Raw genomic sequence first — 27,723 nt, 5'->3', positions numbered from 1 at the left:
ATTTGATAAACGATGATTATTATTTACATTCTAAGTTACTACATGAGTACAACTTAATAACAATACTTTCATTGTCTTTATACACGAATAATGAACATTAACGACAAAGAAAGATACAGAATACTTATCTTGCACTAGAGTTTGTTAATAATATCTGGAGATTACCAAATTTGACTTGGTTTTCTCTGACGAATTCTACATTCCAAAAATGACCCCCAAAAATGAGCGAATTCTACATTCCAATTACCCAGTTTGTCCAACAGTTCTTGACAAAAGATTACCAAGGCCATGTACGAACTGTCACCCAAAAATTTCCAAAAATTTGATTGTAAAAATCAGGAACCGTACATTATTTCTTAATTTAAAATTTTGAGTTAGCCACCTCAAGGTTGTGTGCAATAATTCGAGAGATTTTTCCATTGTTGGAAGCACTCCTGAGTTCAAAAATTGTTGCGATCTAGCTTGGATTTCTTAAATAAAAATGCAACCCTTTCGATTAAAATTTAATTTTTAGGAAAGACGTCAAAATCGCAAGGGAATAGACAGAGCGAGTAGGATAGATAGGATACAGTAGTCGTGTTGAGCAGATTATCTCTATGATTGTCGGTAGGAAGACCAAAAACAAGTTTCGCAGTAATTCGTCTCATGTTCAATTTCTTTGATAGAACATCATGGAATATCTACCTTCTTTCCTCAAAGGTCACCCATGTAATTTTGGTGATCATTTCCGGAGTAGATAGCGGTTTACCCGAATATTTAAAATCATCTCCAGACCCGGACATCTTTGAAACTGTTAAACTACTCAAAAGTTTCTGTTTGACATCAGAATGACCGATATTTACTTACCATGAGTTAACTCCGGAGACCTAGCAGATCACAACGGAAGATGTATACCAAGTAAAAGAAGCTGTGTTGCTCTAGTGGTATGAGGAAACGTGTTAATCTCTTGGAAAGGCCTCGCAAATTGTCCAAATAGTCAATGGCCATGATTGACGACATTATGAATGCGCAGCACACTCGTCTGTTTATTTGAATGAAGACTAAAGATAGACCTGCCTGAAGTTGATGAGTGGCGAGTACGAATATATGCACAAGACTCTCTGTATCCCAGAAAGAAAATTATTCTCATCGCCATTTACCTCTTCCTTCATGCGCCACACAATTACTGACTCTCTCGAGATGTTAACGGTGAGCAAGTACCAGGAGTAATCAAATGAGAAGGAAACGGGCAGGTAGTGTTCGTACTTTCATCTGAGCAGCTATGGTGTCTGTAATTGCACGGCGTTCGTATAATGCAAATGCTGTCGTGCTACAGGTAACCGAAGCTCGTCTGTGTAGGACATTTCAACCTTCCATCGTGTACACCACCGATCGACCACTGACAAATCATGACAGACAGCTTCCTTCAACCTCACCATACGTCACTCAATTGCATAATGTTCTTTCAGTGGCATTAGAGACACAGACAGTGATAGATACACAAACTATGCTTGTTCTGTTGTTCGATGATTTTGAAGTCATCTCCAAACTAAGATCAGCATACCCTATACAGAAATACTTATTGTGAATTTGTGAAACATTCTGAAATTCGTTTTCGCGATTGTATCTTGCATAACGGAATGGCAAATTTTCGATATTTTGCTTTGAAAATTTATCTTTATTTGTCCATTCATTGCAGAAGCCAACTGACATTTCAAAGAAGGGCGCTGTCTGGCTGAAAGGCAACCAAAGTATTTTGACATTGGACGGAGAGGCAAAATGAGTAAGTTCAATAGTGTCTTTTATTTCGTTGCGGAGTTAGTTATATCAAAATAATGAAAATATATTTCAGGTCAATCAAACTTAAAACATTTACGTCTTATGTTATTATATATATATATATATATATATATATATATATATATATATATATATATATATATATATATATATATATATATAATGTGTGCACAACTTATTTGATTCAATAAGGATAATCAACATTGTCTTTGATATACAGTGGCCAAGATTGGGACATTGAATTAGTCGTGTTATAAGCGTGAAACACGTAGATGCCTTGATATTAATCTAAAGAAAAGTGTAATAAGAAAGTTAATCTATCTATATTTATATATATCAATCTATAAATCTATCTATCTACCTATCTACCTATCTATCTATCTATATACATTCGTGGCATCGTTCCTTATGCCCTTTGTTGAATATCCTTTAGACTTACGTTGCAGTGAAAATCCAATACATTGTCGAATACAGAGTGTTTTTGGTTGAAACTCCAATGTTAATTAGGGGTCACATGGTGGCTCAGTGGTAGAGCGCTTACCTCTGATGGGTCCCTGGTTCGATCCCCCGCCAAGTAAGCTTGTGGTGGGCAGCATCATCTGTGTAGGTTTTCTCGAGGTACTCTCAGTTTCTGCAACACACTCATTCCACGAATTCTTCCTTCAATCACTCGCCTTAATCAAACGTCTCCCTTAAAGCTAACAGCCATGTTAAACTGAAAGATTTCATTTCATTTTGTCCAAGGTTAGTTAGCAAACTCAGGAGCTTTATAAGTTAAAACATGATTGAAAACATGTTGTAGCACTCCTTGCAGCCGTTACTCAAAACAGTCAGTACTATTAACTATAACTAACGTAATAAAAAAATATTTTAGCCCGAAGGCAAGTATACGGTGTTGCAGGGCGCAATAGAAAAGATGCCACAAGGAATTTTCAATTACTAATTTCTTGACAAAAAATAATTTAATCAAAATTATTCTGAAATCTAGGAAATGACCAATTAGGTTATTTAAACCAAATAGTTCAACAAATTCTAAGAAAATACAATTTATTATTCTTATTTTCTCTCAACAATAAAGCTTAATTCACAAACTAATTTAAATCTAATAATATCGATAACAAATTCCTCAACAGTAGAAATTGACAGTAACACCAAAGCAAAACATTTTAATGGTTTGATCAAATACACAATTGAATAGGTTTATATCCCACACTTCTTATCTGAACTAGTAATTTCAAACCATTCACATTTAGTTTCATTTAAATAATCGAATTGGTCATTTCCTAGATTTCAGAATAATTTTGATTAAATTATTTTTTGTCAAGAAATTAGTAATTGAAAAACTCCTTGAGACATCTTTTCTATAAGCGCCCTGCAACACCGTATACTTGGACTTCGGACTAAAATATTTTTATTACGTTAGTTATACTTAATAGTACCGACTGTTTTGAGTAACGGCTGCCAAGAGTGCTACAAGATCCTAGACTTCAACTCCACCTACTTTTCCGTTGTATTCAAGTACATGGTAGTTGATTATTAGGTTTGTATTAGTATTTGATGCTAGTGGAAGTTAGAGATTATTTTCATTATTTTTGTAAATTTAAGTCTGATTATTACGATATATTTGGAATTAAATTAGGGTTTCGGTGGTCACTTGTTGCCGTGTTGAGTACGAGACGATAGGAGTTCTTAATCGCTGTAGGGTTGCCCACTATAATTGATTTTTTTAAGCTGTGGTGTTGCCAACGAGACTCGTTCGGTTGTTGATGGTTCTGGCTTAATTTTCCTGTAGTTAGTGTAGTTAGAAATTCTTGATTGTTTATTTTCTCCTGTATTTTTGTAATTGTAAAAAAAATCATGTCTGTTGATAATGATGTATGCATTAATATACCAGAAGAAGAATTGAGTGAAAATTTATTAACCTTAAACCAAACAGGATTTGTTGATAGTAATTGCGGTGTAATGAATATGAATTTAACACCTCCTAATCGGGACTCATTATTATTTGTAAACAGAAGTTACTTTAGCTCGGAAAGTAATAGGAATTCCAGGAATGAGTTTGGAATAGGAAATAATTATTTTTCAAATAATAACGGTTCAAGTTTGGAGGAACCACAAGTTAGTAATATTAGTAGGTTGGTTCAACCTCCTAACCCGACTAATAATGTGTTTAATGGAATTAGGTTCGAACCCGGGATGCCTCCAGTCAGAGGGGTCTTAAGGGCGAATATTCTTGAAACACGTGAATCTGTAGGATTGAATCCTCAGTTGGAAATCGAACAAAGAAACACTCATGCTGTAAGAAACCCTACAGGAATTGATTGTCTGGAAAATGTCGTGCCGACTAGACAAGTTGGTTTTGACTTGCCAAATGTTAGCAGTGCTCAGAGTTCCAGTCAATCTAAATGTACAAATTATCAAAGGATAGGAAATCATTATAAAAAAGTTGCTGCGGTTAGGAATTCTACTCCAGTAGGAAATAGTCGGTTAGGATTAATCGGACATGTAGGTGAAAGTGTAGAGGTCAAGGTAGTCTAACGAGGAAAGAGCAACCGACCTTAAATCAAGGTTTTCTTGGATTTTTTCCAAAACATTTGTGTGATCAATTTCTTTTTACGAAAACAACTGAACTGATAGATTCTAAACTGAAGAATTTTAAAAACATTGATGGTAAGAACAGTTTGTTAGTCATTGAAATTTTTTTGGCACTTGAAGAAATTAATGAAAGTTCCAATTAATCTATGAGTTTAGTGTATTATTCGCTGTTAAGTAAATGTGAGGGAGACTTTAATTGAAGTTCAGCGAGCTATCCAAGTAAATGCTCATTGGCAGATATTTAGAGCCAGGTTTTTGATAAATTTATTTCAAAAACTGTTAAACATACTTTAATTGCGGATAGGTTATTTAGAAAACAGAGAATAAATGAGGCGGTTGATCATTTTGTTAATGATATTTATTACACTTCATTAGTTATAGATGGGAATAGAGAGGAATTTCAGCTTGTTAATATTATACTCGATGGTATGAATCCGGCAGTCAGGTTTAAAATGTTAAATACTTACATTCCTGAAAATATTCTGGAACTTAGAGAAAGAGCTGAAGAATATTCGAAATCTTTTAGGAATCAACTTGAATATAATAGAAAATTAGGAATAAAAACTAATTCATTTAATGCTAATGTTGCTTAAGCGGCTCAATCGAAAGTCTCGACTGGAAATTTTCAGGGTAGGAAATTTGAATATAATGTTAAAGTTAAATTCTGAAAGGAAAGAGCGAGATTCATTGATGAAGGTTAATGCTCGTAAAGATATTTTTACCGGTCGGGTGTCGTTCCTGCTCAGCTTGATAATGTTGTTGCAACCTTTGTGAGAGCGATTATTAATAATAACTGCGTAAATATTTGTATTGACAGCAGATCTTCATATAATCTCATTACCAAAAAACTAGTTGAACGTTCTGGGGTGGCACACAATCGTGTAGAAACCAAACCATTAAATATTCGTGCACCTCTTGGATTAACCTATGTAAGTGAGAGTGAAATAACTGTTACTATAAATTTATCAGGATGGTTTGAGAGTGTAAGGTTTTTAGTGGTTTCAGATTTACCATGCGAATGTTTATTGGGGACACCATTTTTGAAAAATACTTCATCTTTTGTGGACTTTGTTCAACACAGGTTGTTGCTACCTAACAACAGGAAATCAGTTTTCACAATTTGGGGATTTTCCTTTGAAATCAAATGAAAGGTCTTCGTCAACCGCTTCGGGATTTAAATCTGGACTTTTTGCCGGCCATCGAAATGAGATTGAAGGAAATGGTGAAGATGGATGTCGGGAAAATACTTTATTATTTTTTCGAGATTTTTCAGTGGTGAAAGGGATTACATGAGGAAGTCATGCAGGCCATTTCGATGAATTAGATGAAATATCTGAAGAATTTCGTCGGAAATTAAGATCAGTAAAGGCGAAAAAGAGATTGGTGTTCAGTGTGAGATTGAATTAGCAGAAATTGAAAGACAACTTTTGGAAATCACCGTGCCATCTCGAGAACAATTAAGAGGACTTAGACAACTTTGTGAAAAGAAGGATTCTTCAGGAGTACCAGATATTTCTGAGGGTACTAAAGAACTACATGCTTTACTTAATCCGAGTTATTCTTCACCTATTCCAAGTTATTCTTCGGATCAAGGTGGTGCGATTGAAATGACATCTGAGAGAAATTAGGAAGATCGACCCGTTGTTAATCCAATGGTGGATATGGGATATCTGTTTGAAAATAAACCAAGTGTTAGCTGGAATGTGAATGATGCTGAACAAGGACTTGTCACCTTTTCTGAAGATGGTTCAAATTATGGTAATTCTTCAAAAACATCGGATAAGAAAAAGAAGAAAAGGAAGGCTTTATAGAAGGAAATAAAGGAAGATAGTCCAAAAATGAGGGAATGTATTGCAGCAGTGCAAAAGGGCATAATTGATAGTGACTCTACCACTTCTGATATTGACTTAGAACAATCAAAGAACTTTCAGGATTTAATAAGGAAAAATTATAAACAGTTTTCGGTTACTGATAGTAATGTGATTTCGAACGGCAATTCAGGGAATAAAAATAAAAGTAATTTAGGGGATTCGTAGGATTTAGATTGTTGTGGTGATCCAGAAGTTTTGGAGTTTATCAGTGAATTGCGTTCCAATTTTCCGGATGTTATCAATGATAAAGTGGGTTGCATTAATAGCTTTGAAGCGAAATTATATCTTAAAGAACAAAAGCCACTTAAAGAACCTCCCTTTCCGGTTGCTAAAAGTAAAGAAATTTTTATAATTGCATAGATCTCGTGTCACAGGGTATATTAGTGGATGTGGATCACTCTAATTATGGAAGTAGTTGTTTTTTAGTTAAAAATAAAAATGGTACCCATCGTATCGTGGGAAATTTTTGTAATGCTAATAAGCTGATATGTGACGATGTTTATCCTTCGCCTAATCTGGAGGAATGCTTGTCTAGTTTAGCGGGGAAGCATTGGTTTTCTTCGTTAGATTTGACCAAAGCATATTTTCAAATTCCCCTCATAACAGCACGAGAGATAGATCACTACGATTGTAACTCTTCGTGGAAGTTATCAATATACTCGAGTGCCAGTCGGTATAAAGACTGGTAGTTGTATTTTAGCTCGAGCAATGGAGAAAATATTGGGTGATATGAAACATCAAGGCGTAAGGATTTACTTCGATGATCTTTTGATAACTAAAGATACGGTGGAAAAGCACGAAAGGGTACTTAAATTAGTTTTAGAAAGATTAAGAAAACATGGTGTTACTATTTCACCAGACAAAAGTTTTTTCTTTAGAAAACGCATTAAGTATCTAGGATTTATGGCAGATGGGGAAACAATTGAGCTTGATACATCGAGAATTGCAGCGATTAAGAATATCCCTCCCCCTCTTAATAGACGTGGTGTTCAAAAAATTTGTGGTCTTTTTTCTTACTATCCGAGGTTTGCTAGTGGGTTGCAAGAAATAATGGCACCCATTAGTGAATTGAAATAGCCCAAAAAACCTTTTGTTTGTACTTATGAACACCAGAAAACTTTACACAAATTGAAGGAATTACTGATTGAAAATGTTTTAAAGACGCCTGATCTCTGTAAGCAGTTTTTGTCCATATTGATGGGTCAGGGAAAGCTATTGGAGGACTAGTGTCACAATTAGATCAGCATAATAACTTAGTTCCCATTGCTTTTTAGTAAAAAATTAACTGAAGCTGACCGACATAGAAGTATATACGAAATAGAGTTTATTAGTTTAGTAAAAGTTATTTATAGATTTCGCCACTACCTAGTCAATGACTTCGTTGTCTTCACTGATAAGGCCCTTTCTTGGATACTTGGGAATTCCAAGCGACTTCATAAATATGGCCCATTAGTAGAAACACTTTGGTAATTTAATTTCACTGTGAAACATATTAGATCCCACGAGAATGTAGTTGCAGACTTTTTAACACGTGTTTATGATCCCTTTGAGTTTATCCAGTTGACCTTGCTATTATGAGAAAAATTAAAAATAGCTAATAGCTGGAATCTTCCTCTCGTAAAAGAACCAATAGAGGCTTTGCAGAGAGAAGATGAGGAATTGAGAGACATCATGGAAAGAATGTAATACGGTGAAAATGTTAGAAATTATATTATGAGCAATGAAATTTTAATAAAAAAAAGTATAGCATTAACTTTCCAGTATAAAATTCTGATTCTTAGAAATTTGAAGCAATTGATGATGAACTCTTTCATGATCAACATTTGACCGGGGGAATTTTTCGTACATTAAAAAAGGTTATGCGACGCTATACGTGGGATACGATAATTGAAGATGTGAAGGAATATGTTAAAACTTGTCCTAAATGTCACGTGGTGAAAGATAATAATGAATAGAAAATGGGACCTTTAATTTTATAATTTGCTACTAGAGTTTTTGAAATTATTATGATCGATATAATTGGTCCTCTCCCTACTTCCAATGGATATAAATTTATCCTGATCGGAGTAGATAATGCTTCACGTTTTGTCTTCCTTGAGAAATTAAGTCATTTAAATTCACAATCAATTTCTGATCACCTTCTTGAAGTGTTTAGTAGACTTGGTTTACCAGAGTCAATTTATACTGACAATGCATCTGTATTTATATCAAATCATTTTAAGACGTTTCAATTTGGCTTTGGTACAGAGCATATAAGAATAAGCTCGTACCACGCTGAGGCAAACATCTCACAAAAATTCGTGAAAACCTTGAAATATTCGCTTCGTGCTTATTGTTCAGACAAGCAATCCAGCTGGTTGCGGTTTATTCCTGAATTACAGTTTGCTCTCAATATTTGCGAATATTCTGGGTTAAAGTCTATACCATATGAGCTATTTTATGGACGTCCTATTAACACCCCACTAGAATCTCGAAGATTAATAATCCAGAAATTATGAATTTTAATTACTCTGAAATCTGGACTCGGGCTCCTGTCAATATGCAGAAGTCATGGATGAATAGAAGGAAATTATATGCTAAAATAAGAGGTCCAGTAGTAGTAAGTGTCAATGATCAGATTTTGATTAAATCTCGTATTAAATCTTACTTGTCTGAAAAGGTATCGAAGACGTTGAGTGTGAAGTGGAAAGGTCCATATATTATTCGGAAATTTTTGACTCCGAACACATAATAACCAACAAATTCTTAAAAAATGCAATTTATTATTCTTATTTTCCCTCAACAATAAAGCTTAATTCACAAACTAATTTAAATCTAATAATATCGATAACAAATTCCTGAACAGTAGAAATTGACACTAACACTAAAGCAAAAAATTTAATTTTTGATCAAATACACAATTGAATGGATTTATATCCCACATTTCTTATCTGAACTAGTAATATCAAACCATACAAATTTAGGTTTAATTATTTATTGATTTAGGGTACTGATTTCTCTGTTTCAAGAAAATGCAGCAATTCAAAAAATACTACCCGTTAAATTCAACAGTAATCCGATTAAACAATCAAACGTATTCCTGGAATTACTTCGCAGTCAAACTTAGTTAATACCGACAATCAAACCGACTCTATAAATCCTATCTAATCCTATCGCCAAATTTTATGAATTAATAATCTAATGTAGCTCACAAAACGACCAAAGTAATTTTTGTTTTAACTTCCAAACTGACAATTCCTAGTAAATAGTAAGAAAACTATTTCAATGTGAGTAGATACTAATCCTATGGACACATTTCATTTTTTCTTTTTTGTTTTTTGTTATGTCCAATTCATATTTACTTTTATTAATACTTCAAAATACTTTTATTAGTTTTCTTTCCAGTTTAATCATTCTTCAGCCGCACCATTGAAAACATACACAAGCTGTCCAAAATTCCAGTGGCGTATCCTGTTCTTGAGATACCATCGCCACAATGTGCAATAGTTCAAATCTCAAGTTAAACAATAGGTTTTGTCTGATATAAGTGGTCTTGGTAAGAGAAGCTAAACTCAATCCGAATTCATATTAAAGACGAGGTGCCAAATAATATTTCGTTAGCCATTAAATAACCAAGAATAATCATAACGAAGCGACATGACGCGAAGCATAACATTGAAATTTCACTGAGGCTGAGAAAAAGGGGTGAAACGTTTCTTGATATAGCGATATTAAGACTATCTATCTAAAACGCATGACATTTCCCGGAAACGAAATGTTAAATTCTTGCTTACAAACGCTGTATGTTTTTACTTTCTTGATATAGTGATAATTGATACAAGCTTTCCTGACGTCCATTTTTGAGCATATTTTATTTTTAGTATATGAAGTCTATTGTTATAGTATTTGGGAAAGTTAAATTAATAAGCAGAATATTTAAATCAATTTCAACCTAAACGATTACAATGTTTTATGTTTTTCATTATTCTTCACTGATAAAACGTGGGACAGAATGAAGTGAATAGGAAATATCTTCAATAATCTTTTCTTTAAGCATATTATCCATAAAAGTATTTAGCTACTTCTGTTTCTGGGGAGACAAGGTGAAAGACTGATCAATCCATGCCTAACACATTCGAACGTATTCGATATGATATTACGATATAGATTATTTACGAAACCCTGTAAATTGAATCCATACTTAATAAATTACCAGATACACATTAATTACCTATTGCATAATTCTGTTTTTTCTCCAAGATGTACAACTCCTTGGAATTGATATAATTCTCAATCTTGTGTTCCGGTTTTAGGGATTCCTTTTTTAATTTCCTTTTCAAGTAATCGTAAGTTGGAATATCGTCGAAATACAATGCAAACGCGAAATACAAGGCATCGTATTACCTGACCTTTAACAGCTTTTTTAAAGTTTTTACTCTAACTCAAACTGCAGAAATCTCCAGATATTTCGTAAAAAACTTTTCACTGAATATTTATTAGGAAATTTGCTTTCCAAACGAAGTTGAAAATTCAAAGTAGATAATGCAATAGCAAGTTTTGATGAATATACGATAATTTGTCTTTTAAAAAAATTCATCGCCACTTTTTATATCAACAGTACCATTTATACCCACGGTTTCGATTTTCATATCTTCTGTTTCGAAATTGCAGCCAGTATGTAATTGAAAAAATAATTCTTGCATATGCAATTTAAATCAGACCCTGTGTGTAACAAACAGTTCAGAGACTACGGCATATAAATATATAAGTACGAAAGAAGACACAAAGTTGATTCTAATTTTAATTGAATACATTTCGTCTACTACTTCGTCTACTTTTTAGATTTCCGAAAATACAAATTCTCCCTTCCCTTATGATGTTTTATAAGACTTTTATTTTATTTCCCGTTCAGCTATATGGAATATGGCACTACCTACTAATTTATCTCGCATGGCTTGGTCCTAAACTTCTTTTTGCCATAGTTATATTTAGAATTCCTGGGTTACGTGACCACATGAGACAGGAACTAATGTCTTTGACGAACTTAAGTACCCCTGTCAAACGACGACGCGCTGCGGACTTACTTTAGATCATCAATTGTAAAATTTATTCGGACTTATTATCGCAGATTATTCGTGTTTCTCCGAGGCGAACTCGTTCTCTAAATTTGATAATTTACGAGACACCAGGGTATTATTTGTTCAGAACTCCTTGTTTACAGACTAGCACATGATTACAATAAAGTTTCAACAGGTGTCAACATTTTCACTTCTGAACGAAAGTTTAGTAGTCAGTTGAAGAAAATATTGTAAATTGAAAAGTGAACCTTCTTTATTTTAGTATTTGTTATTTCTTTTCTTACGTTGTGCAGTTTCAGCCAAATACCAATGTGCTGTATGAAATTTAGTGAATAAATAAATAAATAAATAAATATTTGAAACTTTTTATAGGCGAACTGATTGTTTTCTTGTTGTCAAAAAATTTGTAAAAATAACTCATCTTCAATTAAGTTCTAGTCTAAGTGGAAATAAAGTAAATCTCTAAAGCTGATAGGAGAGGTACCTGTTAAATCTTGAATGGCTGGAGAAGGACCTGTTCAGAAAATTCACTTTTTGTTTTATCCAAACATAACATATCTATTGGGATATCAACTTCTCTCGTAAGTGTGTTTAGCTAAATAAAACAAAAATGTTAATTCATAATTATTTCTATCAATTACGATAACTCGTAACGTCAGGAAAGGAATAACAACGTAAACTAGGCTAGCAAACTTCCGATAACAGGCATACATCGTTTTCAAGATTCGATTCAAACTTCCTTCACCTGTTGCATTATTATAATAATTACTTATAAAAATTAGCAGTACCCGCTTTACATCGTAGGTTTAATAGTAATTTCAAGGTGGGTGATTTTTTCGTTTTCCTGAAATGGAGAAAATCGAAAGAAAGCATAATATGAATATATCTGATATGAACATTCATCCTCAAAACATACATAATTTTAAAGAAATATACGTAACCTGTTACTTATATTTTTTTAGAAGTGTCTGATTGATTTATTCTATTTGTACTTTTACGTAATATAAATTTCAATCTAAAAACACTTTTTAAGATAAATGTTGTTCTAATTTCAATAATAGATTATTAGCACCATTAGTGAGCATGCATTTACGAAAACCAACACACAATTAAATATAGGAATAATTTCGTAATAATATCAACAATTTTCAAAGAATTGTGTGTCTCGTATTAACGTATTCACTTTCTTCAATAGTGAAAACATCTTCAAATTTGGTGAGACACGTCTGGATTGGAATCCAACTTCAAATCCAAGTTCAGTTGCAAGGAACGCCATGGGTCGCCACTCTAAACCAGGAACCCGATCTCAGTAATTGTTATCCGCGTGCAAATTTCGGAATTTTATTTAATGTAATTTAAATTCTTTAAATCTCAATGTTTACATAATTAGTGATTATTCATTTATATAAACTATTAAACTATTTTTACCAATTAGTAACTATTCGTAATTATTAGTAGTAATTATTCTAGCAACTATCGTTTCAAGATTAAACATAGTATTGAAAATTTTCAATGTTTACTGCCTTAGAAGACTGTTGAATTTAAGGTAAATTTAATTGTAAATTAGTCAAAATTATTAATGGACTAATGACAGCTTGTTTCTCATTAAAACCTTCTCCGCTGTTGCCTAAAATTTCCCGAAATTTTCACTTTTAGAAGCATGCTGAATAAAGCTTCTAAACATAATAAATTAATATTGGGCTATAAATTTATTTTTTATTTTATAAGCTATTAGCAGTAGATAGTTAGTATTTAATCATAAATATTACTATGATTATTGTAGATATTCTGAATCTATTTTTATTTTAGTATTTTGATGTAGAATTTCTTTATGAAACCTGAAATCTCGTTACAGAGTTCAACTAATTTTATAGAAACCATAAATCTATTTTGAACACTTGCAGCTAGTGTTTTTATGGTAAATGCTTATTTTTGTACTTGTGTGTACTTTAATTTTTAAATGTGGAAGATTGATTTTACCAATCGACGGTAATATTAATATCTATGCCAATATGGAGTCTGGATTTAGAACAAACCTAGAAGTTGTTTAAGCAAGGCCAAAAGAAAGATTGGATATAGACGACCAAGCCCAAGCAGGGCCGCGGTGGCTCAGTGGTAGAGAATTCATCTCTGGTGCGTTGTGTCCATGGTTGATCCCAGCTTGTGCTAAGTAGGCTTTGTAGTGGAGAAACGCCGTGTAGTGGGTTTTCTCGAGGTTCTCCTGTTTCCTCTCACTTTCTTCATTCCGCCATTTCATTCAGTTCTCATGGTCACCATCTCCCTTAGCCTCGGTGAAGAATCGAGAGACCTTAAACTGAATATTTCATTTCATTTCACCAAGCCCAAGAACATCGATACAAGAACAAGATAAAGATTGGATATGTAAGACGAATTGCATAGTAATCTTGCTCTTAGCCTTGTTTTGGTGATCACCAACTAGCGATGAGCATATTTTCTTGCTTTCCGTATAGTATGAAAGACCATAATCAAAATCACACTTGGTCTTCATTTGTACCGATGAGGCTAGCATTCTTGGCTCTTATATAGCATGAAAAACCACCAAGACTACGAAATGCAGGACGAAGACCTGTACAAGACAAAGAATAAGACGCAGTATTGATTACCAAGACCCAGGGTGCGAATTGTTTGAATTTCATTTGTTGGGCTGAAAGTGATGAAATAAAATTAGTACTTTATAATTAATTATCATACTGTGTGTTTAAATTTTAAATTACAAAATCCATATTATGTATCTTCTTACTTGCAACTATATATACTGTAAAATACGTTTTAATTATCGGGAAAGAAAAATCAAAGTTGCGCGGGTCCAGGCACGTAGCCAGGATTTCGAAATAGGTGGGGGGGGGTTCGTGGCGAAATACTTTGGTTATACCAGTGGCTCGATCAATCTAAATATTTTACTGGCAACATACCCATTTTGATTTGTTAGGACAATAAACTGAGGATGTTAGTAAGTATTTTAAAAACAAACTATGAAGAAATCTCGAGTAAAAGAATATAAAAAATATTGAAAAAAGATATAGTCTTCCGAGGTCATTCGAAATCAGTTCTTCTTGTCTTCTTTTTTCTTCTTTTTCTTAATCTTCGTTTAATGCAGTCAAGGATAGCAACGAGATCTCTTTCGGCAGTCGAGATGTAATAAAATGGATTAGTGTTGCAGCAAAATTGAAAATTTATTTAAGAAATGTAACTAGAATCTATGTTTCCAGACTCATATTATTAGTGATTGTGGGCATTTCTTAAATTCTTCTGAGAGTCTATCTGATCGAACCGGTTTATCAATCATCTATAGTCCATAGTATTAGTGGAGCTAGATGGAACTCGGAATGCTCCGTTACAATAATATCCATTTTGAACTTGACCCCCTCCCGTTTCCTCCACACAAACCTCTTCAGAAGAAAGAGTGACCAAACGCTTGCTCTAGCTTTATATTTTCAACGCTGATTCTTCTTTTCCTCGTTTGTTTTTGTTTCATCCTTCCTTAATTTTTTCCATTTCCGGCCCTTGGCTACGTGCCTGGCAGGTCCCGGAATCATAAGAACCTATTTTGGAATGAAAGTTGAAAGGTTGGAAAAAATCACAGGTGTTCTCCCGTTTCCTCAACCCTTATCATTGTAGTTAAACGATTTCCTTTTGTCTCCGCCAAGAGACTCTTGCTACTGCCTTCCGAGCAGGTGAGAACACTGACCTTGAAGAAAAATTTCGTCACATAGAACTAAAGCAAGAAAAAAAATAAATTTCTCCCACGTCGGACATTGGTATCAGTTATAAAAGGAAATAACCAAACCTCAAAAATGCCAAATATTCCCTAAGATGCATATACAAATCCCCCGCTTGATCTAGCTAGTGGGTAACGTGTAAGACTTCGGTACACGTGGTTCGGGTTTAATTCCCAATGGGAGTGCATTTTGGCGTTCACCCAGTGTCGTGACTATAGTGCTCTCAAACGGGTCGGGTTGTCGGGTCGGGTCAGTCGGGTCGGGTTGGGTCAGTCGGGTCAGCTCGGGTCGGTCTTCAACCCGACCCGACCTAACCCGTTGAGAGCACTACTCGTAACACATTCTTCAAGCATTTTTTTCGTCTGTTTAACATAGCGCCACGAGAGGCTCTGCTGGTAAAACCTACCTATATTTAATGATCTTCTGAGACCCCTAGATCACCTCAGGATAAAATAAATTACATGTAAGTTAGAATTAAGCAACATTATCAAGTTGTAACCTGGGTTGAGGCCTCAGTTCAGGTCCATGTGAGAAGGGCTGTATAATCACATCATTAAAATTTCAGTTGATTGAAAGAAAACAGAAAAAATTCTCCATAAAAAACAATGGGCTAAACAAACAAAGAGAGCGTAAAGTAATATGAAAATTGCTTTATTAATTTATTTTCAAAAAAAAGTATTGAAATTGACATAAATAATGCGTATTTAAAATTTTACTAGCATCAAAGACAAACATAACAACAAAATACGAATCTCCAATACTGTTTCACTAGCATTGTTGGCAGGTAGACTTCCCATAACATCTGAAAAGATACATGAGAAAATATGTTATCAATAATACATATTTCAATGAATATACCTAGGTAGTAAACTCCTCAACTAAGATACAACTTTCTTCTTATTAATAAGTTTATTGCTGATTGAAATAAGACGCATCACATATATTCTAACTCTAGGCATTTGGCAGTACAAACTGGCGACATGCCATTCTGCTCGGGGGTAAATAAGAGCTGAATACGTATAGCAAAGCATGTAATGCCATGCTAACTAACTAACTAACTAACTAACTCTATGGCCTATGGAACCCGGAGGTTCAGTGCCGCGTTCACAAAAGCTCTCCACTGACTTCTATCCTTAGCTAATTGGATCCAGTTTCTACTTTGTATTCCTATCTCTGCGAGATCCATCTTAATATTATCCTCCCATCTGCGCCTAGGCCTTCCTAATGGTCGTTTTCCTATGGGTCTACCAGTCAAGACTTTGAAAGCGTTTCTACTTTCTTCCATTCTAGCTACATGACCTGCCCACCTAAGCCTCCTAGACTTGACGACCCTAACAATGTTGGGTAAACCGTATAAACTATGTAGTTCCTCGTTATGAAGCTTCCGCCATTCCCCATTCTCGTTCCTCTTGGGTCCGAATATTCTTCTCAGGATCCTGTTCTCAAATACTTTCAGTCTATGTTCTTCCCTCAGAGTAAGCGACCATGTTTCGCAACCATACAGAACAACAGGCATGATTATCGTTTTATATATTTTAAGCTTCAAATTCCTCGACAGAATTCGCGACGACAAGAGATTTTGAACCGAATAGTAACACGAATTCCCTGCTTTTAGTCGACATTTAATTTCTTCGTGAATATGATTTTCGTCTGTTAATATTGATCCTAAATATTTGAAAGTATCTACTTTATCAAAAGTATTATTTAATATTTTAACGCCTCCACAATTTGCCGTATTACGGTCCCGACGCACTTCCATGTATTTAGTTTTCTCTGCATTTACTTCTAAACCCATGTCCCTGCAAGCGTTTAATAATATCTCTGCATTTATTTCTACTGTTCTCCTATCATCCCCTATTAAATTTACATCATCAGCATATGCCATAACCTGGTGAATGCCGTTCAACTCTAGGCCCTGGTTGCTATCTTTGATTTTCCTTATGGCGTATTCCAGCACAAAGTTAAATAATAATGGCGACAACGCATCTCCTTGTTTCAGGCCATTTTCGACGTGGAAGCTCGTGGACAAAAATTTTCCTACCCGGACTTTACTTTGGGATTCACTTAAACATATCTTAATTAATCTAATTAGCTTTCTCGGCATTCCAAGCTCTGTAAGAACGTTGTATAATGTTTCTCTCCTAACCGAGTCGTAAGCCTTTCTAAAATCAATAAATAGTTGATGTACCGGGGTATTGTATTCCCACTTCTTTTCGAGTATTTGGCGAATGGTAAATATTTGGTCGATAGTTGATCGATTTCGTCTAAATCCGCACTGATAATCTCCAATAATTTCATCTGCGTATGGGGTCAATCTTGTTAACAGAATATTTGAAAGGATTTTATAGGATGTTGACAGAAGAGAAATGCCTCGATAATTATTACAGTCAGTTTTGTCGCCTTTCTTGTGAATTGGAACAATGATTGACTCTTTCCACTCTTGTGGCAATTCTTCCTTGTTCCAGATAAGGAGAATGAGTTTGTGTATCTTGTTCCACAATTTTTCGCCTCCAGCTAAAATTAACTCAGCCGGAATTTCATCTACACCCGGAGATTTGTGTTTCTTTAATTTCTTTATAGCGGCTTCCACTTCTATTCGATTGGGTTCTGGAATATACGGTTCTGCGGTGTGTATCTCCTTTTCTCCACGCACATTAGTTTTTGGCTGCGTGTTCAGCAAATCGTCAAAGAATGTAATGCCATGCACTATTTAGAATTGTATAAAGGTACCGTAACCAATAAAATCCTGTCACTTTTTCACCCAAGCCCTTCGAACGTTGATATGTCACCTACATTGCAACTAGAAAATCAAAAATAGTCCCATCAGCATTGACGACCTTCTACCAACGTTATGGAAGGCCATGGATTCATTTGCTTGGATAGAACTTGGTGGGTCGTGAAGCGAAGAAGGTATCAAGTGCATTTTGCACCTTTACTTGGGACTGGCGTCCTCTAAGGTGATTGTCCAAGGAATAGAACAAGTGATAAGTGGATGGTGCATTGTCCAGGGAGTATGGAGGATGCAATACTGTTTCCCATCTAAGGCGTAGTGTGTGTGCCGCGTCATCCTAGGCATGTGGGACTTAGCGTTGTCCTGTAACAGGAGAACCTCTTTGCGATTCAGAAGTGCTGGCTCCAGAGTTTTGAGTTTTTCTTGAACACGGCTCAACTGCTGACAGTACACAGTAACATTCATGCTCTGACCAGCTGGTAGCAGTTCCCGATGCTCGATGCCGCGAGCAGTCCACCAAACACACAGAGGAAGACCTTCTTCTGGTGCAATGCTGATTTCGGCTGTTTTGGAACTGGTTCATGAGATGCTAACCAATGATAGCGGCGCCGTGGAGCCTCGTACAGGACCCATTTCTCATCACATGTCAAAACCCTGTCCAGAAATGTATCCTTCCTCACACGAGACAGCAAATAAACACAGGTGTCTGCTCGCGTTGCCTTCTGGCCCAAAGTCAAATCGTGTGGGACCCATCGGCCCAACTTGTAGTGCTTCCCAAGTTGATGGAAGTGCTACTGAATGGTTTCTCCACTCACACTGAATTGTAGTCCCAGTTCATCATATGTCTGGCCACTGTTAGCCTCAATTGAAGACCTGAATTGCAGAACATCCCAAGTCGACCGGAGTACTTTTTTTTTAGAAGACAGACAAGAAGATTATACTTGGCATGTTATTCTGTTTAGCTGGAATTATTATTATTATTATTATTATTATTATTATTATTATTATTATTATTATTATTATTATTATTATTATTAGTAGTTTTTATTTGGACTTACGTGTTAAGCAAGTGAATAGCGCTTAAAACATAGATTCTAACGTAAGAAACAAAAATCCGCAAAATACGAAGAAAAAGAGTGGACTTGGGCTGTTTTGCAATTCAGGTCTTCCATTGCTTCCTGAAGATCTTCATTTTGTACGTATGTTGGTCTTACGGCACGTCTTCGAGTGTTTCGTAACCGTCCTTAAACTTGTTAAACCACCACTACACTGTCCGCGTAGTCACGACATCCTCACTAAAGGCCTGGCATATCTTCCGCTCCACTGCTGCGGCGTTTGATCCCACTTTAAACTCGTACAGCATACACGCCCTTATAACGCTCTGTGGAGGTTCCAAGTTCACTTTGTCCTTACGCAGCTACACGGTGTAACTGAAATGCCACAACCAGGTAATATGTTAGATATACCGACACTAACAACTGACCTTCGTCTTATCTCCATTCGCATGCTTGATTCATAAATGTCTCAGTAGAGGGAGCACCTATTAAATCCTCCAAGATGAAATTTCAACATCTAATCAGTAGAAGAAACACTGAATTTTCATCCTTTTATTTATTTAGGAAGAAATTTTGATTAGGTGTGAAACACAGAAATGTAATGAAGAAGATAATCTAATGTGGGAACTACTTTAATTCAAATTCCATTGTCATATAAAATGAAGATACCTTAAAAACTTGATAGTGTCAACGCAAACAAACATTTGAGGTCATAGGTCTGCCATAAGAAAAATGCTACGTTGCGAGTGTATCTCAAGAGTTTTGACACTGTGTTTGGATACAAAACTCTCCAGTAATTTGGCAGAAGACATTTCGTTATTGATGTTAGGAGAAAAATGTAAAGGTCATAACGAGGTGCATGTGTTCATGGGCGCTCCCCCCTGGCTCACGAAAATCTATACGTAATATAGCAAACCACGTATATTAAATACCTGACGTAATACAGTAACCAGGGAGATGGGCTCCCTTAGAAACTTTTCTTCAGGCGCCCATGCATGTGGCTACTACTATCACCTACAAATTAAGCATGAGTACACTTAGTACATATTAATTAGATCTAGGGATGCGCAAGACCCGAGTCAAGACAGGATTTTCCTGACAAAATTAGAGTCGAGACAGCTCTTACAATAGAAAAATATACATTTTTCGAGTCGAGACATCACTTTTACAGCACATTTTCGAGACGAGACAGCCACAAATCTTGTCTCGTGCACATCCCTAATTAGATCTCGAAATACCCAGATTAAGGTGGATCACCACCCGGAAGTCAGTACATATTTTAGCTGATTCTCTTAACTATTGCGCAATGAAACGTTACATATTATAAATATTGTAATATAAGATAGAGTTATATTTTAGCTACAACACAAGACACTGATTCACTTGGTTGTGTCTCCTGATATCGAAAAATGTAACAAATAAAATAAAATATTTGATTAGTTTTACAATGAGCACATAAGATGGCGCTTGCTGTTAGATCTTACTAGAAGTGCTCAATTTCATGAAATGTTTATTTGAATGTGTAAAGTACTTGAAAGTAACGATCTTATTACAAAATAGATATATTGTTTGACCGTTTTTCGTGTTATGTTTCACATTTTATTTAAATATTAATTTACATTTAAGAAAATAAATTTTGAGAAGAAACTTGCGCAGAACGCCATGATGCGTTGTTGCTAAATTTGTACGTTTAATTCCTGGATTTTAGCGTTGCAATTCGAGAAGTGGAACTACGCTGTGAATTGCAGAAAGGGTCGAAAACTAATTTCTCCAATAAGTATCCAAGCAGAATTCCATGATTACTTTCTCTATTATCTGGCACCAGTAAACACTCGACACTACCTGGCAACACCGCACTATTCAAGCAGCGTTTAGCATAGCATCGAGAACACCTAGTGATCCACCTTAAATTCTGCTCATTATAGCACAAGACAAGACTGTAGTGTCCCTAGGCGATTAGATGTGGTGAAGATGTATCTGTGCACAAAATTTGATGATTCTAGAGACCACTACTTTCTGTGCGCTAAAGCTCATGACACAGGGACACACACTTTATTTTATTATTGTTAAACATGGAGCGAACTAACTACATATCGCCATATTTCCGTACCATACATGAAACTTTTAGAATATATTTACCTGTGTTTGGAGGTGAGTTGGTTGTATTCAATCCTTTCGTCTGCTTGTCAATGATAAACTGACCCAGTGCTACACCCACTTGATCAAGAAACTCTCGGCTTTCATTGGTTAAACCAGGCGTTGAACAGCTTTGAGGGCACAATGGACCATCGCGCCAGTTTTCTACAATTTGGGAACATAATTGAAACATAAAAATACTAATAAATAATTGAAGCGGATATTTCGCATAATGCTAGAAATAAATAAATAATCTTTTAGAATTTATGGTGAGTTCAAACATAAAAACCCCATTGAATAAAATCTATAACATTTACTCCAAAACATGCCTACGTTGGTCCGATAGTAGGCCGATCGTCAACAAACAGTAGGACAAGTTTATTATCCTAAGCTGGTCATCAACTTATAATGGCCTATTGCTGATACGGACCCAGAGCCGGAAGTCATTTTAAATCATCATTTTTTTTTTTTTTTTTAGTTTATCGTTTCAGAATTGCGCTTCTAGGCTTAGGGAGACAATGGTAATGAGATGCATGATAATGGTTGTATGGAGAAAGTAGGAGAGAATGGGAGAACCCCGAGAAAACACAGGGTGTTCGTCCACCAAAAGACCTACTCGGCGCAAGTCGAGATCGAACCATGAACTTCATGTACTACAGGTGAGCGCTCTACTACTGAACCACTGCGAGTCAAATAAAAATTATGGTGCTAAGCGTAGGTGCCGAACTTGGAGCGCCGAGGGGCCAGCTCGCGCTGACGTTTGCTTGGGCTAATGTGTTTGTATTAAAATCCTCATGTATGTCTTGTGAAATTATCATACATCTCACAAACCTCAATGCTCCCCGCTCCAGTTATACGGAAACGGCGCCACTCGAGGATAAGGGATGTGATGTACGTTTTATTAATCAGATTCGAAGCTGTTCAAATGCATCATCAGCGAAATTCCATAAATGCATACTGGATATCATTAGTAACCCTAAAATGTAGTGTGATTTCTGATGTAAAAAATCCACAATGCGTAGTTTGCTCTTGGAGTGAGATTTCTTTGAACAAAGTTTATCTGTCACAATTTTGTTCATATTTTATAGACACGTTTCAGTAGTAACTGCAGTATTTAAATGAAGAATTAAGAATGAGAATATTTAGTGCTCACTTATTTATTCTTGTCTTTTTAAATAACAACTCTCATAACAACTCTCAATATGAGGAATTTGAAAAGTATATAATTAAAGATGCAAATTACTGCTTTCAAGGTTTTTCATACTCGGATGGAATGGTCAGTATGATTAGAAAGGGGAATTTGCAAAAATAAAGTTGGAAAATATATTGGACAAATGAAGTTTGGTGTCTGTTGGACAACCAATAATTTCCTATTACTTATCCAACAATTTCAATTTCGAACTCCCAATAAATCGCAAGCATACTTCTTGCGTAGAAGTTGTGTTGGTAGTTGAGTTGATTGCTAAATGCTCAGCAAAGCGGCCAATCATAAAGTATGGTGCTCCTTGACTATTCTACCGTTCCTCATTGGTGAGCCTACTGTCTGCGCTCACTAACTGTCTATGGCCTATGAAACCCGAAGGTTTGATGTCGTGTTCATAAAGCTCTCTATTTAGATCTGCCATTAGGCGATTGGATCCAATTTCTACGTTGTATTCCTATTTCTGCGCGATCCATCTTAATATTGTCCTCCCATCTACGCCCAGGTCTTACTAATGGTCGTTTTTCAGATTGGATTTCCAGTTAAAACTTTAAAAGCGTTCCTACTTTTTCCCATTCTGGGGGCAACATGATCTGCCCTCTGAACCTCTCAGGCGTGGTGACCCCAACAATGTTTCGTAAACTGTATGCGCTACTAGGCTATAATATGGCCATCCATTCTACTGCCTATAACGGTGACCTCACTAAGAGCGCACTCAGAATTATGGCTTAAAACAATAGGTTTAATTTATTTAATACCATTTTTGTAAATATGTCTCTCTTTCTACATTTTTTATTTATATTCTTATTTGTATGTAAGTTACACAGCCATCAATTAAGGGTTTATTTTTATTATTTCGACTTGTTTTACATGTCGAGGTTAAGGCTGTAAGAAAGCCTATCTACACCTTAACATGATACAAAATCCGAAGACAATATTTTACAATGAGAAAATTTGGAAAGTAAAAATACAAAATTATGTTTTAAAGAAACAGACGCTCGCTTTCTCTCTCACACACACACGCGCGCGCACACTCATCACACAAATATTATAGTGCTACACTATTATCTATATAGTATAATGTATACCATACGTATCACAATATGTAATTTAAGTTTATATCACGATGCTCTTATAACTATTTGACGAGGTACTGTATTGGCTTTTCTGCCTCTGTGTACATTCTATTCTGCTTTCATAACAATAAATCGTAAATTCCTCTATTGAAAAACGTTACATAACCCTAACACACCATTAAAAGAGAATACTTACCCATATCAGTAAGCAGAACAGCTTCAAGTGGAGATATCTTCCCATCTTTTAATTGATAATTCCAGAAGGAGAGTTGGTCACCTCTCAAGAAGTTGTAAAATCTTCCAAAGGGAAGAGCGGTGCTTTTCTTAACCTCTAGCGTCAATAGATTTGGTTGAGAAGACCAAGTGTTCTCAAGATCTTCACCCAAAGATGGCATTCCAATTCCATCTTTCGTTTTCAACATAGCTAAAAAGTCTCCTCGGTATTCGTTTCTACGAATATCAACTTCTGCTTCAGGAAATATCTGTAAGAGTATTAAATATATACTCCTCAACGTGAGAGACGGTTTCTCAAGAAAAAAACAATACTACAATTTTATCTCCACCTTCCAAAGTTCAAACCCCCTTTCCAAATATGTCTTATCTAAGTGTTCTAGTTTAAACCACATTCTAGCCGACTTACTGTTACGATACAAAGTGGGATATTAGCCAGTTGACTAGGGCGCAATAACTAAGTTTTTTCTAGAGAGCATATTAATCTGAATAGGGTCTGGTTCTAAAGAGCACCGGAATCTTTGTCACTTCTTTTCTAAAGCAGTATAAATCTGTTTAAATGAGAGCATATCTTGATAGTTATTTTCTCCATGAGACACTGTCTAAATTTTCGCTGCAGAAGAAGGAAACGATTTTCGCATCAAACTGTATATAGGTATCCTTCTCGCCTTCAAATCTAATGACCAGGCGCAGTGTGACCACTCAGCAAAAATATTTCGTACTAACCTATACAGAAAAAAATACCAGATCTGGGAAAAAAGTACTAAAATTTTATCTGCTCTCATTTCACTTTATTTAGGGTATTTTGTGATATTAATATCTTATTAGATTTCCGGCAGCTCCCTCTCCCTGTTGGCGGCGGAATGACCTCCACCGTTTGAAACAATCCCCAACTTTATTTTTTTACAGTCAAAATTCAATACAAACCGTGCAAACCACTTACACCCTCCCAATTTTTATCTTTACACTCCCAAAGTAAAAATCCTGGCTGAATCCATGCTTAATTGTCATATTAGAACTCACTGTAAAACCACTAAAGTAACACAAATATTACTAATATAGAGGATATCGGGAGAAAACAAGAAATATCAAATGAGATTATTAAGAAAATCGAGTTTTAATTCCTTAATAGTCTATTGTTTCGGATCACCAAGGTCATTTATTACTTGGAGGAAGCGATCGGATGGCGCCAATGTAAATAGCATTGTTCACATTTTTAAGGCATAAAAAAGTTACCAGGAGCAGTGAAATTTTAGTGAATTGCCAAATTTTCATGAGATTTCTTTTTCTCTCCTAAATGTATTTATAAGAAAAGAACAGGAGGAGAAAAGTACTAGATTTATTGATGGACCTACTAGGACAATAAAATATTATAAAAGGTACTAGAGCTAATACTAAAGTACTAGCGGTGGTCACACTGACACTCGTACTGATTTCTAAATTATTTATCCGTCCTGGACGTCTTTTAAGAATTTATAGATAAAATTTAGAAACAGTGCAATTAAAATTCTTAAAAAGTTTGTTCATTCAAGCACTGAATTGTAGGTTTTAAAACAGAGAAGAATTACAGTATATTTTACAACCCTTTTATCATCACTTACTTAGTGTAGTAATTGTCACAAATCACAAATACCTTTACCAAGTTTTTACTAAATATTAAAAATCATTTCATTCTCTAAAAGAATTATTTGATTATGACTTGTTGCTGATTCTAGTTTCACTTCTAATTTTATTAAAGAACCAATATTCAGTCACTGCATGCACAAACAAAAAGGAATGTTTTCGAAATAGAAAATTTAAAAATTACCTGGTGGAAATTAAGGGGAAGTCGTTGTGAATTCTTCGATTTATTGCAACGAAGAACTGATTCCAAAATGATAGCTCCACTAAACATTGGTGCTGGGTGGTCCGTTTCCAAGAACGGAACCAGATATTCCTCTACAAATATTTTCGATCCAGAAGGAAGAACCCGGGTGTCCTCAAGGTTCACCTGTAATAAATTTGATGTAATCCCAAAATAAATGAACTTTGCACATAATCATAGAAAACAGATATTGAATCGCACATTTTGTTCTGGGTGAAATAAAATACTTAATTGTAATAGAATTTAAATAATTATGTCGGTATATTTATCTAAATTTGTATATTTGTAACTAAGCCGCCTTTTTTCTTGGTCACTCTTCCTGACCTATGAGATAATAAATCAGAATGTCTTCTATCGAGGAATATTCATTAACATATGCAAATAGATATCTGTGTAAGTAATAAGATTCTAGGTCATTTGAGTTTATGATTAAGAAGATCGTGTACGTGGGTTTTCTTGGTGTTCTCCGGTTTTCTCTTACATTTTCACTGCAGCATTTCTTTCCATAAGCATTTCATTTCATTATTCATCCGTTTCCTTTAGCTTACAGGGTATAATGGTCAAATTAAACCATTTAATTTATTTTAAGGTTAGCATAGCTTTCCAACATGAACAATACGTGACACTTATAATTTAACTTAAAATGTGAACCATATTTCATCGCACTCAGAATAAGGGGTGGTACCTCTAGAAAGAATTTGTAATTCGAGACGAAACCAAGGACAATGCCGTTCTCGACTTGAATATTGGCAAAAATTACTGAAGTTTCCTTTATTCAATATTCGTTGTGTTGTTAAATTATATGTAAGATAATAGAATGATTGTTCTTGGATGGTTGCAGCCATAGGTGTTTACACAAGAAAGAAGGGACAAGCGAATGTCCGTTTTCATTACTTGGTATTTCGCAGATCTTTTACACAGCACACAATTTTAAGTTGAGATTCAATACGTTTTGTTCTTTTTCCAGACATTTTACATATGTACGTAAAAAGCATGTTGCTAATATGTTTCGAAACTTAATTTTCTGAATCAAACACACATGATCTTAATTCGCAACATGATATTTTTCGACATAATCGAGGAATTCTCCAGGAAAAGATTTATTTAAAGCAAATCGTTGTTCTTTTGCTGCTGCTGTTGATTGATTTAATTAGGTTATAAAGTTTCGTTCAGAGCACGTTTATATGAGACATGAACCAACAGCTTAATGTGGGATCAGAATTATAGGCTATAAGCTCCCGACAAGAATCGAAGCCGGGTCTCCCTCGCCGAAGACGCGTAGCTAACCGTAGCCACGAGAGAGCTCTTTACTTCAACTCTTCATATACGAAGATGCACCGACTTTCATTTCAAAACTGCGATAAAAATCTTTCGATTAGAATAGAGTAGAAACTGGTATTTCGAAATAAGACAGACCAAGATCATGGAAACAAGAAGAGCATCACATTAAAGCAGAGAATTGGACAGAGCAGTCAAGATATCAGCACTTTACATTAGAAGTACTATATTGTAATGTCCCACATGGTGGTGTGTTCTACACGCCAGTGTTTACAAACACCACCACGTGGTTTAGCAAGAGGATCCCATACACCAGATGGATCTACTATTACCTGCAGAAGACGGGCTTCTGGCCCCTCCCGTGGAGCAGACGCTAACAACGGAGCAGCAGCGCCACCGCCACCCAAGGAACCCTATAAATTGGTTGGACGACGGCAATTCTGGACCAGTTCACTGGTGTCCCTCCTATTGTTTGCTTCGGAACATTAGGAGTAACCTAACCCCAGGCCTCTAGTCTGCTTCAGAACTATGCCTTTCTTTTCTCCTAGTCTAGCCTGCTTCGGGGCTTTGTCGGGAATTCCAACCTCAGCCGTTTAGCCTGCTTCGGGGCTCTGTGACCACATAACCAACGCACTGCTTGCTTCAGAGCTTTGGGCCCCTAACTCCACTCTGCCTATCTTGCTTCGGGGCTTTGCAGAGGTCCTGTCTGCGACTTTACGATCAAAGACTACCTATAACTAACCTTGTAAATTTGGAGAGATTATTTGTATAGTATTTTGTAAAAATACTTTTTAGTGGAACTTGTATAATAGAAGCCGGTAGTGGGAGTCGATTCCGGACACTTTTTATTAACGTTCTACCTATAACCTATATGGAACAAAGTTTTACAATATTGATAAGCTGTACATTAATTTACCTTTTTAGAAAATACTAACTAATTCTATGGCCTACGGAACCCGGAGATTCAATATCGCGTTCACAAAAGCTCTCTATTGAATTCTGTCCTTAGCCAACTGGATCCAGTTTCTACTTTGTGTTCCTATTTCTGAATGATCCATATTACTCCCGTTCCTCTTGGGTCCGAATATTCGTCGCAGAATCTTGTTCTC

General features: G+C 35.5%; 2 protein-coding genes across 4 annotated transcripts in view; one reads left to right on the top strand and one right to left on the bottom strand.

Annotated features, from left to right (window-relative positions):
- LOC145681306 (uncharacterized protein C11orf42-like) overlaps nucleotides 1-27,723 on the top strand; it is a 130,239-nt gene that overhangs the window by 50,532 nt on the left and 51,984 nt on the right. For 2 of the 3 annotated variants that reach the window (XM_081752967.1, XM_081752965.1), the window contains 2 exons: nucleotides 1,679-1,762; nucleotides 12,498-12,740. In XM_081752967.1, coding sequence (XP_081609093.1) covers nucleotides 1,679-1,762 — 84 coding nt within the window. In that variant the 3' untranslated portion in view covers nucleotides 12,498-12,740. Of the gene's footprint in view, nucleotides 1-1,678; nucleotides 1,763-12,497; nucleotides 12,741-27,723 lie in introns of those variants that run through there. The other variant, XM_081752966.1, reaches the window with a different exon arrangement.
- LOC145682084 (uncharacterized) overlaps nucleotides 15,705-27,723 on the bottom strand; it is a 31,282-nt gene continuing 19,263 nt past the window's right edge. Inside the window, exons 4-7 of the mRNA XM_081753679.1 lie at nucleotides 25,280-25,462; nucleotides 23,438-23,723; nucleotides 20,968-21,129; nucleotides 15,705-15,844 (exon numbers count right to left, since the gene is read on the bottom strand). Coding sequence (XP_081609805.1) covers nucleotides 15,747-15,844; nucleotides 20,968-21,129; nucleotides 23,438-23,723; nucleotides 25,280-25,462 — 729 coding nt within the window. The 3' untranslated portion in view covers nucleotides 15,705-15,746. The remainder of the gene's footprint in view (nucleotides 15,845-20,967; nucleotides 21,130-23,437; nucleotides 23,724-25,279; nucleotides 25,463-27,723) is intronic.

The sequence above is a fragment of the Thermobia domestica genome, chromosome 3 (assembly GCF_964235325.1).
Source record: "Thermobia domestica chromosome 3, izTheDome1.hap1.1, whole genome shotgun sequence".
Lineage (NCBI taxonomy): Eukaryota > Metazoa > Arthropoda > Insecta > Zygentoma > Lepismatidae > Thermobia > Thermobia domestica.
This window is presented reverse-complemented; position numbering and strand designations above follow the sequence as displayed.